This window comes from Anarhichas minor, unplaced genomic scaffold (genome assembly GCF_050575085.1).
Source record: "Anarhichas minor isolate MPS153535 unplaced genomic scaffold, ASM5057508v1 ptg000074l, whole genome shotgun sequence".
NCBI classification, from domain to species: Eukaryota; Metazoa; Chordata; class Actinopteri; order Perciformes; family Anarhichadidae; genus Anarhichas; species Anarhichas minor.
In genome coordinates this window covers 8,634,576-8,651,509 of record NW_027466520.1, presented here as the reverse complement: position 1 = coordinate 8,651,509, position 16,934 = coordinate 8,634,576, and the positions used below count along the sequence as shown (strand labels likewise).

The window sequence follows — 16,934 nt, the reverse complement described above, 5'->3', positions numbered from 1 at the left end:
AGGGGTCCATTCATGTTTCATTTCATGTTTTCTACATGTTTCTTGTTGGTGATTTGAAATATGAGTTTTGTTCGGATAACATCAAGGCTTAAAAACCGGTCGATATTTCAGCCCACGTTGGCTTGATTGACAGGCGTCTCAGCTTTAACAGCGTCTGTTTCCTCATCCCTCCTTAAAATTGTCTGCCTCAAAGCGACAGTAAAATCAAATCCAAGCTTCAAAACGTCACAGTTAGGCTACAACATCCCTGTTTTCCTTGCAGTGTATGGTTTAGCCACCATCGCCCTCCTCCCCCCTTTTGTGCCATTAGCTGTATCAGCTGTGGCCATGTTTCACTCGCAGTGTGGACACAAAGAGCACAGAGCTGAGGTCTGAATCCCTGCCATTGCCCTTCACCAAAACCAGAGGGATCATCTCAGCAAGGGATTCTGTGTCACTCTCTCAACGCGCCAATGAGGTCTCACATTGCAGTCAGAGGAGTGCGTATCAGACCTTCAAACATAACAGAGCTCTAAACATGTACCACACAAACGCATGCACAGTATTTATTAGGATAAAGTATACGCATATTCATAGTACTTTCTGAGAAGCACCTTGACACATTCACACACTAAAATGCTGATACAGAGGCATACACACACACACACACACACACACACATACCTGTACCATGTTTTTTTTGGATGAAGGCCAGTTAGAGTCTCAGTGGAGGGTTCAGTGCAGATCTCCTGAATAGAGAACACCAGTGAGAGAAGATTAGCTATGTTTGTAATCCACAGCCCAAAATGTCAGTCGAGTTTGGGGATTTTTTTTCCCAGTTTAATCAAAATGGATTCTTCTCATTCTTCTTCCTAGAAATGTCTCTACCGGCAGGTTTATCCTTCGTATCATGAATAACACGATTATTTGGGACTAAATAAAAATGGATCCTGAATCATGAAGATACAGATAAAAAATACTACAAGGCATATTATAGTTAAGTTTTCACAAATTTGTGAAACTAAAACCACAACTTGTTGTTTTTAAATTGAGGTTGTTGTTGTTGTTTTTTACAGTTAATACAAATATATAACTTAATTAGTGAGCTCAAGCGATGCTGGTAGGCAGATGTTTTTAACCCTCAGACAGAGCCAAGCAGTTCGCTTCTGTTTCCAGTCTGTGTTTTGATCAGCTGACCACCTGCTGGCTGAAGCTTCATATCATCCTTCTTGTCTAACTCTCAGCAAGAAAGTGAATGTATTTCCCAAATATTGCATCATTTCCTTTAAGCTATGTCATCCAGTGCTGTGCTTCTAGTCAAGATTGTTGTTTTCCATAAGGGATTCTCGAGATGGTCAGTGTGTCTTTCTCGCGTATACCCCTTCATTCTACAGTATTCTGCTGTAGACAAAGGTGCTTTCATTGCTGGACACAGCCACGTTTCATCCCTGCTCATTGATCCGTTTCCCTGCACCCCGCCTTATGCTTTCACCCTTGCAAGTGTTTTTCATATTGTTGCGCCATGTACATTGTTCAAGTGCCTTTTCTATGTTGGGCTTGCATATCTCTACTGAAAAGACTAACAGGATAGAAACAGAGAAAGATGGGGAATGTTCCCAGAGCCCCAGCCTGCCAAACCACCAGGATGTCCTGAGATCTAAAATGCTTCAAGTACAGTCGCCATGCCCAAATATTCTCATTGTACTGCTCCATAGCTCTCTCTTCAGGATAAAGTTGGCTTATCTCGTAATAACAGCCACTTCGTCCCCCACCGCTGCAGACCCTGGTAATGTGAGCCCAGACCTCAACCCAGGAATAATTCCTGAATAATTTCAGAGTTGGTTTTAGCTAACCACTAATGGTGTTAGTCACGCTTGAGTAATCCTGAATTAGCACCAGCCGGGAATTCAATAGCAGGCCTGCGCGGATAAAAGAGATATGTGCAGGGCAAACCAAGTGCTAATTTGTGCAGACTTTCTGTGATGTGCGGTGCTGCTCTTTTGGACCTGGGGACTGTTTGGGTAAGATACAGGGCAGTCATTTATGTTGCTGTATAATATCCTTTCATGAGCAGATTCGCTCACTCAGAACAGGAGCATCAAATGGAGCATAGTCTTGAAATATGACTCCTGCTGTATGGCAGCAGTTTTCTCTTAGTCGTGGGCGATGAAAGAGACTGATGACGTTTAAAGGAAGATTGTTGAGCGCTGATGTTTACCACGGGGCGAGGTCAAGACTAATCTTCTATCTTATTATATACTGTACAAGTCAGCATTCCAGTTACCAAGCTTGGACGCCTTGGGGGGGGGGGAGAGGCCGTGATGGAGGGAAGAAAGATGAGGCAAAGAGGAGGGGGGGGGGGCGTTATTGGAAGAAGCAAAAGAGTGGACGAAGGCGGGTGCAGAACTGTGTCAGCATATGTGAGGGAGATTCCTCAAATAGGCCACAGCCTGGGGAGTGATGGACTGAAGCTTCACTCGGGGGAATATGCACACACAAACACGATCACACACAACAGTCACATAATATGGATACAAACACACGGTGTTCTGCAGGAGGCCTAGTTATGAAAAACCTTAAAGGAGGCGGCACCGTGCCGCATGTGAGCTTGGGTTTGAAATTGAACCCTACAGTAAAATTAGAGGGACTGAGAAGCATAACTCAGCAGTTCTAAATACCTCTCTGCAGCTCCGTCTCTTCTTGCCATTTCCATACCTTTTACTTGGTCTGTGTTTTTACCTTTCTCTCCCTCATTCTTTATCTCAAACGCACACACACACACACACACATAGACACACAATCCACGGAGACAAAGAGCCGCACCCGCCACACTGCCTGCCAAACTGACTCAACACTTTAACAAGCAATTCATTTGTCACAGTAATGAAACAACCACGGATCTCACTCGGCCTTCATCAATATCATCTCCCGAGCGGGGCTTCAGTCCAAAACAGTTGCTTCAAAGTATTTGCTCTCTTCTACACTTTGTCCAAATTTCTACAAGCTGGTGTGTGTGTGTGTGTGTGTGTGTGTGCGTGTGCGTGCGTTTGTGTGTTTGTGTGATATTTGCATTTGTGCCAGCAGGTGCATTTACGGATTTAAATACCTTGATTTGCTTGGACCCATCCCCAGCTCTCAACCTGACAGGAGTGCCGGCAGAGCCCAAAACTAGACATGAACAGGTGTTGCTTTATATTCAGAGGCAGATCTGCTTCTAGCAGGGAGGCTGCAGACTGCTGACAAAGTAATAGAACCTCAAACTTTTTCAAAGGTCAATCGTGAGCTTGCATATTGTTGTTTACCCAGACTTTGTTTTGCCTTGTATGTGTGACAGTGCATTACATAATTTGGCCTGAAAAAACGTTTGTCTGTCTTCTTGCGTGCTCCTGCACATTGTCGATGGGCATTTCAAGCCACAAGCTCGCAGGGTAATGCATATTAAAGCTGCTGCAAGCAATATTTTAACGTTAACAGAGGAATGTGTGCAGTTTGAAAGGGGTTGCTCGAAGTGACGAACCCTTACTACGCAATTTCCCTCAACTATACGAAGCATTTCATCATCTTTCTCATTGTTTTGGTTTAAAAGCCTCTCACCGCTCTCATGTCCTTTGCTTTTAACCATTTGAGGCAGCTGTTGTTGATGCAGAAGCTCTGAAAATCTCACTGTACACTACCTGCCAAGCACTTTATGGCTGACGGACAAAGTTAGAGACTAGCTGGTGAGCACAGAGAAGCTTTCAGCAGCTAAAGAGCCCGACAGTGAATATTGGACTATATCATTTCAACGTTGTGTGTACCGCTTGTTGCGCTGCCCTCAAGTGGACAAAACAAAATCAATCATTGCAGGTTTAACAGTCCATGCATTGTGGAAGGTGCTGGTGTCGCTCGCTAGTTTGATTAAAAGTGAGCGTGAGATGAAATTCTCCGATGCCTGGAAGAAAACCAACCAACCCTTTCGCCTCTACGCTCCACATGCCCATGTTTTCTCGCCTCTCATTTCACTCTTGCATTAGCAGTGCTCGATCACACCTCTACTCCCATCATTCTCTGCCTGTCACCTCCCACGACCAGACATCCTCTCTGTGAACAGTCGGCATGGCTTCCTGGGTCTGCCCGTGACTTCATGCCCACTGTACCTAAAGGGAACTGTTAAAATCCTTAGGATATGTCCCGGGCACGCTGTATACATTCATGAGGCATTCATGCCTCCTTTCATTTGCCTGCACATTTGACACATTTCAGAAATAGAAGCATGTACGTCCTTGTGGCAGCATGCGTGGCAAGTGGATGTCTACGGTATACATGTCAGTGGTGTGATATAACTAGAATGCTTCAATGTCAGTTTTAAACAGGGAAGTGCTCTTTATTAAGACTGTAAGTAAGCCGCTTTTAGCCACGCCAGTGAAATTCCTACGTGTTTTTAATAACTCATAGAAAGAAGCAAAGCATTGTCGGATATGTTATAATTTCTTAAATCGTATTTTTATCTGCAGCTGGTCAGTGTTTTCAAGAGGCTGTTAACACACCCTGAGTGTGTCCTTTGTCCGTGGGTGAAGCAGGGACTCTCTCCAGCCAGCATATGGCTCCTAATGCATTTTAATGGCTTACTGTCCCAGCGCATGAAAAAAAAAAAACAGGACGGCCCAGAGTCCAAGGACAGAGAAGTAGTCTGAAATAGAGACATCTGTCCGTTGGGGTCACTCTGACAGAAAGACAAGAGGGAGGGAGGGAGGGAGGGATGAGTATGAGGGGATGCAGCGTCAATAGACAGATGAAAAAGGAATCGGAAAAAAACAAAAACCGGAAGCATTGATTGAAAGAAAGAGGGGATGGTGAAGGAAAGAGGGAGAGGAAGATGGATGAGTGGGGTTAAGCAGGGCACAAGGCACAGCTGTCAATACTTACAGTGATACTTGGACAGTCCATCTGGATCCTTGCATTCCATGTTGCACTGTCGTGTATTGTGTAAGAGGTGCACTCGTACTGAAAGCGACTAATCCACTAGCTCTAACTGATGCATATTTAGGTGGTTTTTGAAGGGAGTCTGGTGGCGGCAGTGTGTTGTAACTGTTAACATCCTCCTTGCCACTGACTACGTCCTCCTATAATAACGGCTCTGTGTTTGCACAACCGCGTTTACATGTACAGTATCTTGCGGTTGACTTTTCAAGGGATTTGTTAAGAAGGTCACCCCCTCGGGCCTCTGTCTGCCTCACCATGTTACACTCCCATAATATCTCTGAGTGCTAATGCTAAGCTCACATGGATTCCAGAAAGTATTACTCTTCTGCCTTTTGGTTTTTGAGCATCAGCATAGTATAGTACACGTGGATGCAGGCTGCTGGTGTTAAGGCACTGCTACGTATTGTCATTACTTTTTTATGATGGATGCTTATTGAGTAGAGTTGAAAACACCTCCCTTAGGATTCCCACGGTCTTTGAAATGTTGTAAAAAAATATATATATTGATTTTGCTGCTGACTGGCATGGGAATGAAACTTAGCCGTCACTACACCACCTGCTGTTTGTATAAGTTTATATTGTTTTAAGTCAACAGCTAAGAACGCCTTTATGTTTAAAGCTCTCTCTGATTTGAATAATCTACCTGTAAATAAATATCATCTTTCCTGTCTTCTTATTATAGGATCAGTTGTCCATTTTCATGCTCTGTTTGAGTATGACCTCCTGATTTTGTCTTATTATTTAATATTTATATACATATTAAATAGTAAGTATATATGTACACATACAGTATATGGTATCATTTAATTATCTTGTTGTTATTTTAGTTTTTTGTCTAATTGTGCTTGTATTGTCTACTTGTCGTTGAGGACGATCCCCATGAATGACATTTCAAGGGGTTATTCCTAATAAAGAATTTCCATATATATGATACCATGTCGTCATACCATATCATGTGATTGTGTGTGTGTGTGTGTGTGTGTGTGTGTGTGTGTGTGTGTGTGCGTGTGTGTGCGTGCCTGCGTGTGTCCGTGCGCGTGCCTTTTGGGCTCTGCTCCAGTGTGGTTCAGCAGCAGTGCAGAGCTCCAGACTGGATTAAGGTCTTGCTTGGATGTGGCTGCGCTCCATTTGGAAAATCAGGATTTGGATTTGCGATAGAAGCACAGGGGGAGGTGTTATGTTATCCCCAAGAGGGACAGGCTGAGTGATACAGCTCAAAGATGAGGAGAAAGAGGGAGGTATGGAAGGAGAGGAGGAGCAAGAACGAGAAAAAGATAGTACGGGATGAAAAGCCGATGATGATGTAAGTGTCACGGATGACATGGCAGCATGCAGGCACAGTCGCAGACCAGTTAAACAATAGTTTGTGTATGTTTCTCGATATCTATCACAGCTCCTTCAAACATGGTGCCACACATCCTCTTTGTGTCTTTACTTTGGAGTTACCGTGCAACTCTAATATAGTCTATTGTCTGTTATGTGCTTTTTCCAGAACGGCCCATGCCAGGACAAAAAGCGAGGCTGCAGACCAGGCCGCCATCTCTGCTGTGCACGACTCGGAAATTGCCAGGTCGGTTGCTAGGGAGCTCGCCCCCAACTTCTACCAGCCAGGTAACCTTTAACAACAAGTCTTCATACACAGCGCCTGTCTGATATTTTAAAGTGTGTTCCTAGAGGCAAAGTGTGGACATCACACAGCCTTAGCAGCGACACGAAGATGCTAGATACTTTCCAACTCTCTCAATGTGAAAGAAACACTTGGACTGCAGGTGCACTGAGGGGTTAGGGAGGTCGGCGTTTGTGATGAAATACAATACTTTGACTATATTTCAAGTGGCTACATTTCCATAAACCCTTGGCAGGCTATGAATGCAAACAAGGTTTTCTGACATTTCAGACAAGACGTGACTGACCCAGAGATGAAGTTGCATTCCTTGCTAAGATTATCACAGTAGCCTGGTTTAACATCTGAGTTGTTGCACCCCAGACAGTGGGACATTTACACAGTTCCTGATTACAGTTCCAGGACTGTAATCAAAGACTAGAGAGGTATTGAGGATGACTTCTAATGCCACAATGGGGGCCTGTGTATGTGTATTCTGGACGGAAACCTCTTCTTTGCTCTCAAAGGCATGTTGTTACAGTTCGGAGATACTCTCTGAACTTTAGTGAATTGTAGAGTTGTCTTTCAGGTACGGTATGTACGTGAAGGTCAATGATACCGACTGCTCCCAGTACCAAGTAGTTCTCATCTTTCCCCTGCGCGGAGGTTTAACATGCACACTGCCATAGTATACAGCAGCTCACAGGGGGGTGTCGACTGAACTCTGTTTAGTTCATTTACAAGGTAAGCAGAGTTTTACAAGGCAATGCCTGACATATAATACTACACAAATAGTGAGCGGTACAAATCCTTTTTGGTCAAAGAGGTTAAATTAGTCATTTGAAATTGTTCTAAATCCGTCATTTGCATGGATAGGAGTGCCATAGTTGCTCTGTCATACATTTTTTTGTTTAATTTTACTTACAGCATAAGATCTGTACTAGAGTTGCCTCTTCCACTCTTTGTAATATATTTAGGCCTATGAGCTAGCCGACCTTGGGCCCTTGCCAACAGCCACCATAAAATAGTGGGTGACACATAGATTGACAATGGGACCCATTCAAGCACGTCCCTCCACTAAGCCGCAGAAATGGCCAGCCCGGGCCAGAGACATCCTGCGGCTTGTTTGTGTTGTGGAAAACGGCGATCATGCTTGGCAGGCCGGGGGTTATATCCGGGTTCACAGGTCTGCGCGGAGAGTGTCCTTGCCTTATAAGTCAGATCATGAATGAGAAAGCAGGCGATGTCATAATAATGTGCAGCGCGGGGCGACATCTGAGCTGCAGTGTTCAGTTCAGTTACGTAAGCGTGTCTGGTAAGCCCAGCCGAAAGCCAGACAGGCACCTGCAAAAAAAAAGAAAACACATTTCTTATACATCAATTATATTTTTAGTTTATGAAAGTTATTATATAAGTTTGTATCTTCCAGAACATAAGAGCAGTTTTGGGAATCTGGAATGGCCTACTTTGTGCTTTGGCAGGTTATACCATGTTTGAGTGCAAACAGTTTCTCCTATGTGAAGCTTCCTGGCAAAATGACCATTACTGTTGTTAACTTCAAAGAAAAAAATGCACTGTTTTGAAATATTCCAAGTAGGTGTCGAATCAATTTTTGTATTTGTCGATTTGTCTATCTCGATGCTACAGTGAGACAAAGCCGCTCAATCTGACTACCAAGCATTTGACAGAATTTGTGTGACTTTCCCAAACTATTCTGCTTTGCTTCCTCAATGTCTACCTCTACAGTGGAAATATTCTCACTTACCCACATCCCACAGCTTCTAATAAGTCCTGTAAGGGTAACAACCGGGGTCTAAACTCCTTGTTGTTTGTAATTGGCATTTCAGACTCATAGCAGATTATCACCCAGATTGGGAGTGTGTACTTCAAAAGGGAAGAGAGGGTCGTAGGGAATGGGACCCTGACCTTTATGATTGGTTCACACACAGCACCCTGGAGGGGGAGCAGCAAGGGTTAGCAAGGCGTGGCCTGAGTGGTGACGTTAATTGGGCTATATTTGGTGCCGATGTGTGCTCACTGGGGTCTAATGGAGACATAGCTGAAATCCTTATGCACTGAGAGGAGATCGGCCCCGCACTCGCCACTCTCCTGGGCTGACGCAGAGCAGCTGTCCCTTCCTTCAGCCAGTCGCCTAGGGGGGGGGGGGGGGGTTGGAAGGGGAGCAGGGATCCCGCTTCGCCCTGTTTGACCCAGTCAAGGTACACTTTGACCAGGTGAAACCATAAAAGCCTGGACCTGTCAGGGCTGAAAACCATACACGAGCAGGTGCTGCTTTATATTCATTGCAGCAGGTGCCGAGGAGTAAGTTTCATGACAGTTCAGCTGAACTTCAAAGTTATGCAGCAACTTCTTTCAAGGATACAGCATATTCATTATTTGACGATAGCAATGAACGGATCCTTTTCCAAACAAATTCCTAAAGTATTTTAAAAAGTGCGTCAGAATAGTATGAAAAGCAAATTTCCAAAAAACATACATGGTTCTCAAATATTGGGATGTATTTATAGCCGTAAAGTTCGGCTATACATTCACAAGATCGGCAGTTCGGCTATCTTGTTTCAACGTCCGTATTTGACTCTTTTCATTGAGTGCCGTCCAGCGCGCCCTGTTTCCATCGGTCACATGTCAGTTCACGTGAACGTGAGGCCTCCCATGTCCTTCTTTGCATGAAGCCCCTTACAAACAAAGCACAGGACGACGCTGATTACACGCAGCCAGTCGCTACAGACCAATGGGCCTACTTTATTTGCATGTGTGTGTGTGTATGAGTGCAAATGCGAGTAAGTGTGCTAACATGCTCATTAGTATCCCAGTTTTGAGCCTTATCTTTTTGATAATAATCAAGATACTAGTGTGCTTGTACCCTATGTAACAGTAGCGGAAGTAATCTGGCTGAACAATGACAGCTCCCCCTGCCCATCTGCCAGTGTGAGTAGGAGGAAGAAAGAGAAGCTCTAAAAAGCTACAAATTGAGTCATGAATATTAAATATAACAGTGTGGAGAACATGCTGAGATCACAACCCACTGAACAGACTTATACATATACAACAGTGTAGAATAGAACATAACCAAACGTAAACCAGGAAAATGTATTCAAAGTAGCAACAGCCTTGGGTCAGTGTTTGAATGTCATGATAAACAAGATTCAGATGGTGAAAAAAATGATGCACAATGGTGATTGCAGCACATGCTGTACTCCCTCCCCCCCCATTTACACACACACTGTACATGCATGCACACGCATACCGAAGGCCCCCTCCTGCTGCTGCTCTTCATCTCATATTCAGGTCAGTAGGGGTTAGGCTGGGTCTTAAAGAGCCGTTCTGTTGTGTTTTGTGAGAGTATATGATCGCATGTGTCAGCGTGTGTGTTTTGCCAACAGTGCACCGGAGCAGAAAATGTGCTGTGGATTAACATGAGGCAAACTGTCAACCACAGCTTAACCAAAAGCGTGTATTCTAGTAGCCCCAAAGAGACAACGATGAGGTAAAAAAACAGTATATATTACAGTTCTTAAAAAGGAATAAAATGCACTTAACTTGCGTATTGGACAAATAAGTATTTTTGTCTCGGTCGTGACTAATACCCTGGCCCGTTTTAATGACCCTCCTTAGGAGGCTGCAGCCTCAGCGTGTTGTTCAGATGAAAGAAACACCACAGCCATTTGGGTAATTGAGTCCCAGTACATGTTGCAGCTGACCTGGAAGAATAATCTTCCCTCACTCATCACAGTAATATCTCCAACACGCTAAAGTATCTACAAAACAACCACAAGTAGTGCGATTTATCAAAGTGAAATGTCCAAAAGTTTCTTCAGCAGCTTTCTAGTGTTTAAACACAAGCAAAAAAGCATGTTCAGCATATTTTGGAATCCAGCATTGTTCAGAAGTGTAGTGGAAGCAGTTTTAAATGACTGCCGTTGTTGCACTTCTATGTTAGCGTGAGGCTGTGGGTCATTTTAGAGCCGAGAACCATTCAGAAAATGCCTGGAACCCCTCGCAGGAATCTGTCCCCAAACGGAGTGAAACTGCTCGCCCTAACTCTTATTGAGTTATGGTGTGAAATTAAGCGCGGCGGGTATATTAAGCCTCGCTGATGTTCAAATGTCCCCCCTCTAGTCTCCTTGTAGTAGGTCTTATTGGTTGTGGCCGTCATGAAACAAATTAGGAATGCCATGCAGCTAAAAAATACTTCGGGCTTATGAGTACCGAGGGCCAAAAGATTCTGCGATAAGGCCGTTTACTCTGATATGGGATTGGCTACACTTGTTCCCTTTTAGTATTTGATGTTTGTACAACTGCTCCTAGAGAGGATAAGTGTCAAATTTAAATCAATATGAATTATTTTCCACTGAATTACAGCATGTAAACTTAATAAGGGGCATGCATATAAGAGGCGTCTCGTAAATACTTTTGATTGCTCTCTGAGATAAGCCTGTTTTTAAACACAATAACTCAGTCAATATTGAACTCACCAACATTAGAATCACATACACTGACTCAGGATATAGTATCTGGTTAGGGTGAACAACAAGCAAGATAGTCTTTTCGTCTACTTTCTACTTATACGACTATATTATTTCTATCTATATTTTATTATTTCTTTCTTCTATCCATATTTCTCTTTGAAATTGTCTTTAAGGGATGTGCACGATTCCTCTCTGCTCATGCTATCTGATGTACTTCAAACAAAGCAGCCATGTCTCTCTCTTAGTTACTCTGACACCATTTCATTTCGGCAAAGTGGGGAAAAAAAACAGGCAAACAAAGAGCCTAATGTCTCTAATATATATATATATATGAATTCAGTACAGAACAAAGGGACAGATGAAGTGTCATTCTCACATGCAAAAAGCATTTACATTCAGATTCAGGCCCTTGTGTCCACACATTAGAGGACATAATGTCTATAAGGAAAATTCTAAACATATAGTAAAAGACCAGTGCGCATTTAGACGATAATGTGTCCACTAGCCCAGGACCTCAGTCCATAAATTCCTAAGGGAGAAAAAAGAAGTAGCCAACAGTATGAGCTTCCCCGGACAAAAAACGAGTCATCGCTGCAGCTTAAGGTCGCTTCTCTTTATCTTTACAGCCGTGTTGGTTGGATGTTGAGAATGGATGTGACAAGAGCCTTTCCCGGAAAACAACATGCTGATAAAAGATAACGGCTGATGAAAAAAATGAGCCTGCAGAGGAGGCTTACTCAGTGAAATGGTGTTTGTGACCCTGCATTAATCAGTCTATTTTCCCCTCTCTCCCCCAGTCTTTGCAGAATGATTGCATATATAATGTTGATTCATGAATATTTTAATTGAAAGTTCAACTGTGCTTTAGGGCCAGCTCTGATTCGAATCTAGCTTGCGGTGGAACTCTCCAGTCAGGCAGGATGGATCGCAGATTAAGAGTTCTCTGTACGGCTGAACCATTTTGAAGAAATATCTAATTGTGATTATTTTTGACTGATTTTGCAATTGTGATATGAATCGCGATATTAGCGGGAATGATACTTTTTACATCTTTATTCTCATTTTCATTCAAAAACATTAGAATTATTGTGGCGTAATTTTTGCAGAGATTTGTACCAAACAAATATGTTTTAATATGATTTAATTTGAAATTATTTTTCAACACACATATTGCGCCTCTTGCGATTTGAAAATTGACGTATAGGCCATATTGCGATAGTGCAGCCCTAGTGCTCTGTTCTCCTAATCTGGCTTCTTGGACAGTGGCCTGGCCAAAAATGTTTAAACTTTTTCCAAAATCCTTTCGAAGAATAGTAAGACGAATGGTTATGGTTTAGGCATGTATGTATTATGTTAATGTGAATCACCTCTCTCACCTCTGCAGGACCTGACTACTTAAAACAACCACAGAAGGAGCCGGTGGAGATTAAAGAGGTCCCTGTTGAAAAGAAGGAAAACTCCCATAAAGATTCTCCCCACTTTTACCGCAAAGGTACAACTCCTCCCCACTCCCCTGTGACCAGTCCTGCAGCCACGCCTCCCCCCTCGCCTCACTCCAGCAAGAAGAAAAATCAGGTCGCCAACAGCACCAGCCGCAAAACCAGCAAAGAGGAAAAACCGTCCCGCAAGACAAGCAAAGAAGAGAAGTCAAGTCATAAGACCAGCAAGGATGAGCGGTCTAGTCGGAAGCTGAGTAAAGAGGAGAGGCCGTCCGTCACTGATGGCCCTAAAAGTTCTCATGTGCACGTCGAGGCTTCAAACAAACCCACTAATATTCAGCAGCCTACCCCAGCATCTGCTCCTGCTCCACATCCTCCGGCAATGCCGGCCAATGGCCAGCTCCTCAGCGAGTACCACAGTTACTACGTGAAGACCCCTACAAGGGTCCATCCACCACCGGAACCTGAGGAGGATAGAGAAGAAGAGCCTGCTATCCTGGACTTGGCACGTATACCCCCACAACCCCCTAAGTCCTATAGTATCCCCACTCCTAAGCCATCCTCCCTACGGGAGAACAAGAGCGACCCGAAACTCAGGAAGCAGGATTCCCTAAAGCCAAAGAGCCTCGCAGACACAAAGAAAGCCAGTATGGATATTGCAGAAAACACGGAAGAAACAGTAAGTATCAGTGAAAGGATAGAAAAATGAGTTTTGGAAGGAATAGTTTAGACATTTTCGGAAATACGCTTATTCACTTCCTTGCCGAGTGTTCGCTAAAAAGATTGCTACCACCCTTAAACATAAGACTGGCATCAATTTTCTCATCTAACTTTCCCAAAATATCTAGCTATTCCTTTAATACTGCCTACTCCTTCATATCTAGATGGTTAACAATCGTGTATGTGGATATGGATGTACTGCATGTTCATATCATTTGATTGTTGTTGTAGATTATTATGCGATATCTGATCTTTATCATAATGTCTTTTTTTTGCAGGGTCCTAACTCGATCCTTGTTGCTATGGTAATGCTGCTGAATATTGGCCTTGCAATTATATTTGTCCATTTTCTGACATGATGATGCTGTTTCTCAGGTGAGTTCATCTTTCTAGACACTTTTATTGTAAAAAATGAATATGGAGCGGATGAATAAATGTATCTCAAAAGAGGAATCTGCCGCCTCCACTCCATGTCTTGTGTGTCCAGTGTGCCACAATGTGTTTCTGAAATGTGACAAGCAGCCAAATAAAGCCAAAGAAAACTGTTTTATGTTGCAGTGAAACCATGGCAACCGGTTACAGTTGCATCGCCAGGCCTTGAAAAACGAAAATGGCGCCAGTGAGACACGGGGGTGGCCGTAGGTGTTTAGGAATCAGCGTGACACCGACGAGAATCAGGAGGAAGGCATCGCTACCACCAAACCTGTCATTGGGCCTTCTTTAAGGGCCAGCTCTGTGAATTAGCACTCCTTTGGCTTCTCTGAAAGCTGAGGTGAAATGTTGTGTCTACTGAGATTGTAAAAAAGATTTTAAAAAAGTTAAAAAATGCAACCAAACATACACAGTCTGAAAAAAAAGAAGTAATTGAAACCCACGCGCGTGCTGATCCAAGCACTGGTCGCTGTAGGCCACTGCCTTGGCAGAGATAGCGGTGGGCTGATGGACTTTGCTGGAAGAGTGTGGAGATGCACTTTTAGATGAAGGGAGCAAACAGCTGCCTTTCTATTTTGCCATCTGACGTTTTGATGGGGAGATGTGAGCCCGGCGGCCGGGGGGGGGGGGGGGGGGGGCAGGGGGCGGGGGAGAACGGTCGCAGCGGGAGCGTGCTCGGGTGTTCGGAGCGTTTTTTTGGGGGGTTCACACCACTCTTGCAACAGGAAACTGGGCACGGCCGTTGCCAGCAGTCAGTGCTAGCACGGTCACTAGCCAGTCTTACTCTGTTCGCCCAATCATCACCCCATTTCTCTCGAGTAACCCACGATACACTGCTTTGAAACACTCCCCGTGCATGGTACAGTTTTAACGTTTAGTTTTTTTGTTTGTTTTCTGTTTTGTTTTTTTGTTCAATGTTGTTCTGTGAATGTCGGTTACCTGCAGTCTTGTAGTTGAAAAGGAAATTTATTCTCCTCTCAAAATGAGTGAATACATTTATTTTCCCTTTTTATTTTGACATTTTACTCATTTCTAATAATTGAGTTGTAATTTGACATTACACATTCATGTTACTGAAAGTGCAATATGTTTTGGGGTTTTTTTCAAAGAAAAGCTTATAGTATATTTTGCCAAAAAGGGGGGTGCGGGTGTACCATTACAGAAATCCTATGTTCCATTTATTTTTGACAGACTCTCAAAATTATAATAGACTGGTTTTGAGGGAGGGTGTTGCGTATCAGCCAGCATTGTATTTATGAAGGAGATTCACACTTTAAAAGCTACCTAGCTCCGCGAGAGTGAAGTAACAAATGTCTTATGTTATTTATTAAATCAGAAGGAAAACGGTTTCGTTGCACATGTCAATGAACCCTTTCGCTTGAATTCCTTCATTCTATTCTTTGCTTTCAATGTTTCAGCATACCACTCAAATGCAAAGAGGCGGTTCACGCAGCTGCTTCTGTAGGCCCAGCAGTGCGTGCGTGCTCGTGAGACTGGATCAAGACAGTCTTGTGGATAGTGGAAGTTGAATTTATTCAGGTTGAGGCCATGGTAAATGTGGCACCAGGGAGACTGAGAGATGCCTTTATAAGTCTTTAACAGTACTACTGTTTACCTCAGAAAAAGATGAGGAGTGGGAGGGGGGTGGGGGGGTTGGGAGATGCCATCCTTGTCTTAACTTTGTCTTGTAGGGGGGATACTTTGACTGTTGTCATCACCTGAATCATGCTTTTGACTTGCCTCATCGTAGCTGTTCGTAGTCTTGGTTGCAGGTATGGCATGAGTTTCTTTTGATTTTAAAAGTGGTTATTTATATGGTTGACATGTACTGTCATCACTACCAAGGTTAATTATTTATTCAAAGTGTTTGTGAGCATTGGTCATCATAAAAAGGGCTTTACTATGTCTCGGTTTTCTTTGCGGCAATTCAGTTTGGAAGTTTAACTTGACTGTCTGTTGTACAATGAGCAGCACATTGCATTTTGAGAATGCTTCAGTCTGTTAGATGTTTGCAAACTGTCCACATAACTAACTATCAGAATATATTCAAATTGTGGCATAGACAATGAAAGCAGATCAAGACACTATATTATTAAAAAAGAAAAAACATTGTTATATTACAAATGTGATGTATTAAATAACGATTTTTCACCCTGTCTTTGCTACACCCTCTTTTCTTGTTTTAACTGTCTTCACACGAGCACGGTGAAGACTGGAGTTCTCCGAGGGTTTAACAGAACAGCCTGTTTATGGGATAGCTTTTGAAATGCAACATTGCATGTTGGAGTCATTTATATATAGATTATTATATACTATTTGTAAGGATTTTTACAGAGCACAATCCAGAATCTGGTATGAGTTGGTATTTTTCTAACAATTTGCACACCTGTATTTTGACAATGAATATAACTTGTTTGTAATTGGTAATGTAATGCACATGATAATGTTTGACAGTGGAAAAAAAACAACAACTGTATTTCTAATTGGTTGTACTGTATGTACCATTTGGGGATGTAAAAGGCAGATGTACTTGTTTGAGTATTTTAGGATATGACGAGGAACTGCTCGAGACTTTTGATATCTCAAGGTTCATGTTACCCCACTGATTTGTGCAAAGTCTTTGGAGATGAAGTTATGTGTATAACAATAAAGATGTTATGCCTTGTTAAAACTACATGTTGCGTATTTCTCATATTTTTGATTACTGAATGACATACAAACTCTCCAGCACCCCAAATATTCTACAACAAACATCGATGGAACATAATGTATTACACTGACTTTAATTAACAGATGGATTGGAATTGATGGACGCAAGGATTTCCACTTGTTCACTTCTATGTATCGCCGAAGTTCATCGTCTCATCTGTGCTTAGCCTCCCAGCAATGATGGCCTCATGATGACCTTCTCGTAATGAGATCCGGGGGGGAAAGGAGTAGGCGCAAAATCAAAGCCTTCGTCGGGTTCTCGCATTAGCGGTGCAGGCGCAGGCAGGTGCCCCAGTTTGTCTCGGGTGAGATTGTACTGTTTCCACTGCTGATCGGCCTTGGATTAGTGTAGTGTTACACCAGCCATGGCACCTGCCTGGAATCAGCAGCGCCATGTCTTGCACTTGCTGTGCCCTCTGCCCTGACGCCAGGCAGACAGTGCAAAACCTGCAGCGCTCTCTCGTCTCAAACTGTTACATAGTGTAAATGTTAGAGATGATTGGGCTACATTTCAGATCCTAACTCACTCATATTGCTATTTGTTTACATTGTCCCACAGATTACAATATCAGGTGTCATTGCAACAGACATTTTGCCTTA

At 43.2% G+C, this 16,934-nt stretch overlaps 1 protein-coding gene across 3 annotated transcripts in view; it reads left to right on the top strand.

Annotated features, from left to right (window-relative positions):
- jph1a (junctophilin 1a) overlaps window positions 1-16,299 on the top strand; it is a 29,888-nt gene extending 13,589 nt beyond the window's left edge. Inside the window, exons 4-7 of one of the 3 annotated variants that reach the window (XM_076080447.1) lie at window positions 6,434-6,552; window positions 12,419-13,152; window positions 13,472-13,568; window positions 13,752-16,299. In XM_076080447.1, coding sequence (XP_075936562.1) covers window positions 6,434-6,552; window positions 12,419-13,152; window positions 13,472-13,552 — 934 coding nt within the window. In that variant the 3' untranslated portion in view covers window positions 13,553-13,568; window positions 13,752-16,299. Of the gene's footprint in view, window positions 1-6,433; window positions 6,553-9,948; window positions 10,019-12,418; window positions 13,153-13,471; window positions 13,569-13,751 lie in introns of those variants that run through there. The other 2 variants (XM_076080448.1, XR_012949411.1) reach the window with 2 other exon arrangements.
- Window positions 16,300-16,934: the final 635 nt, after the last annotated feature.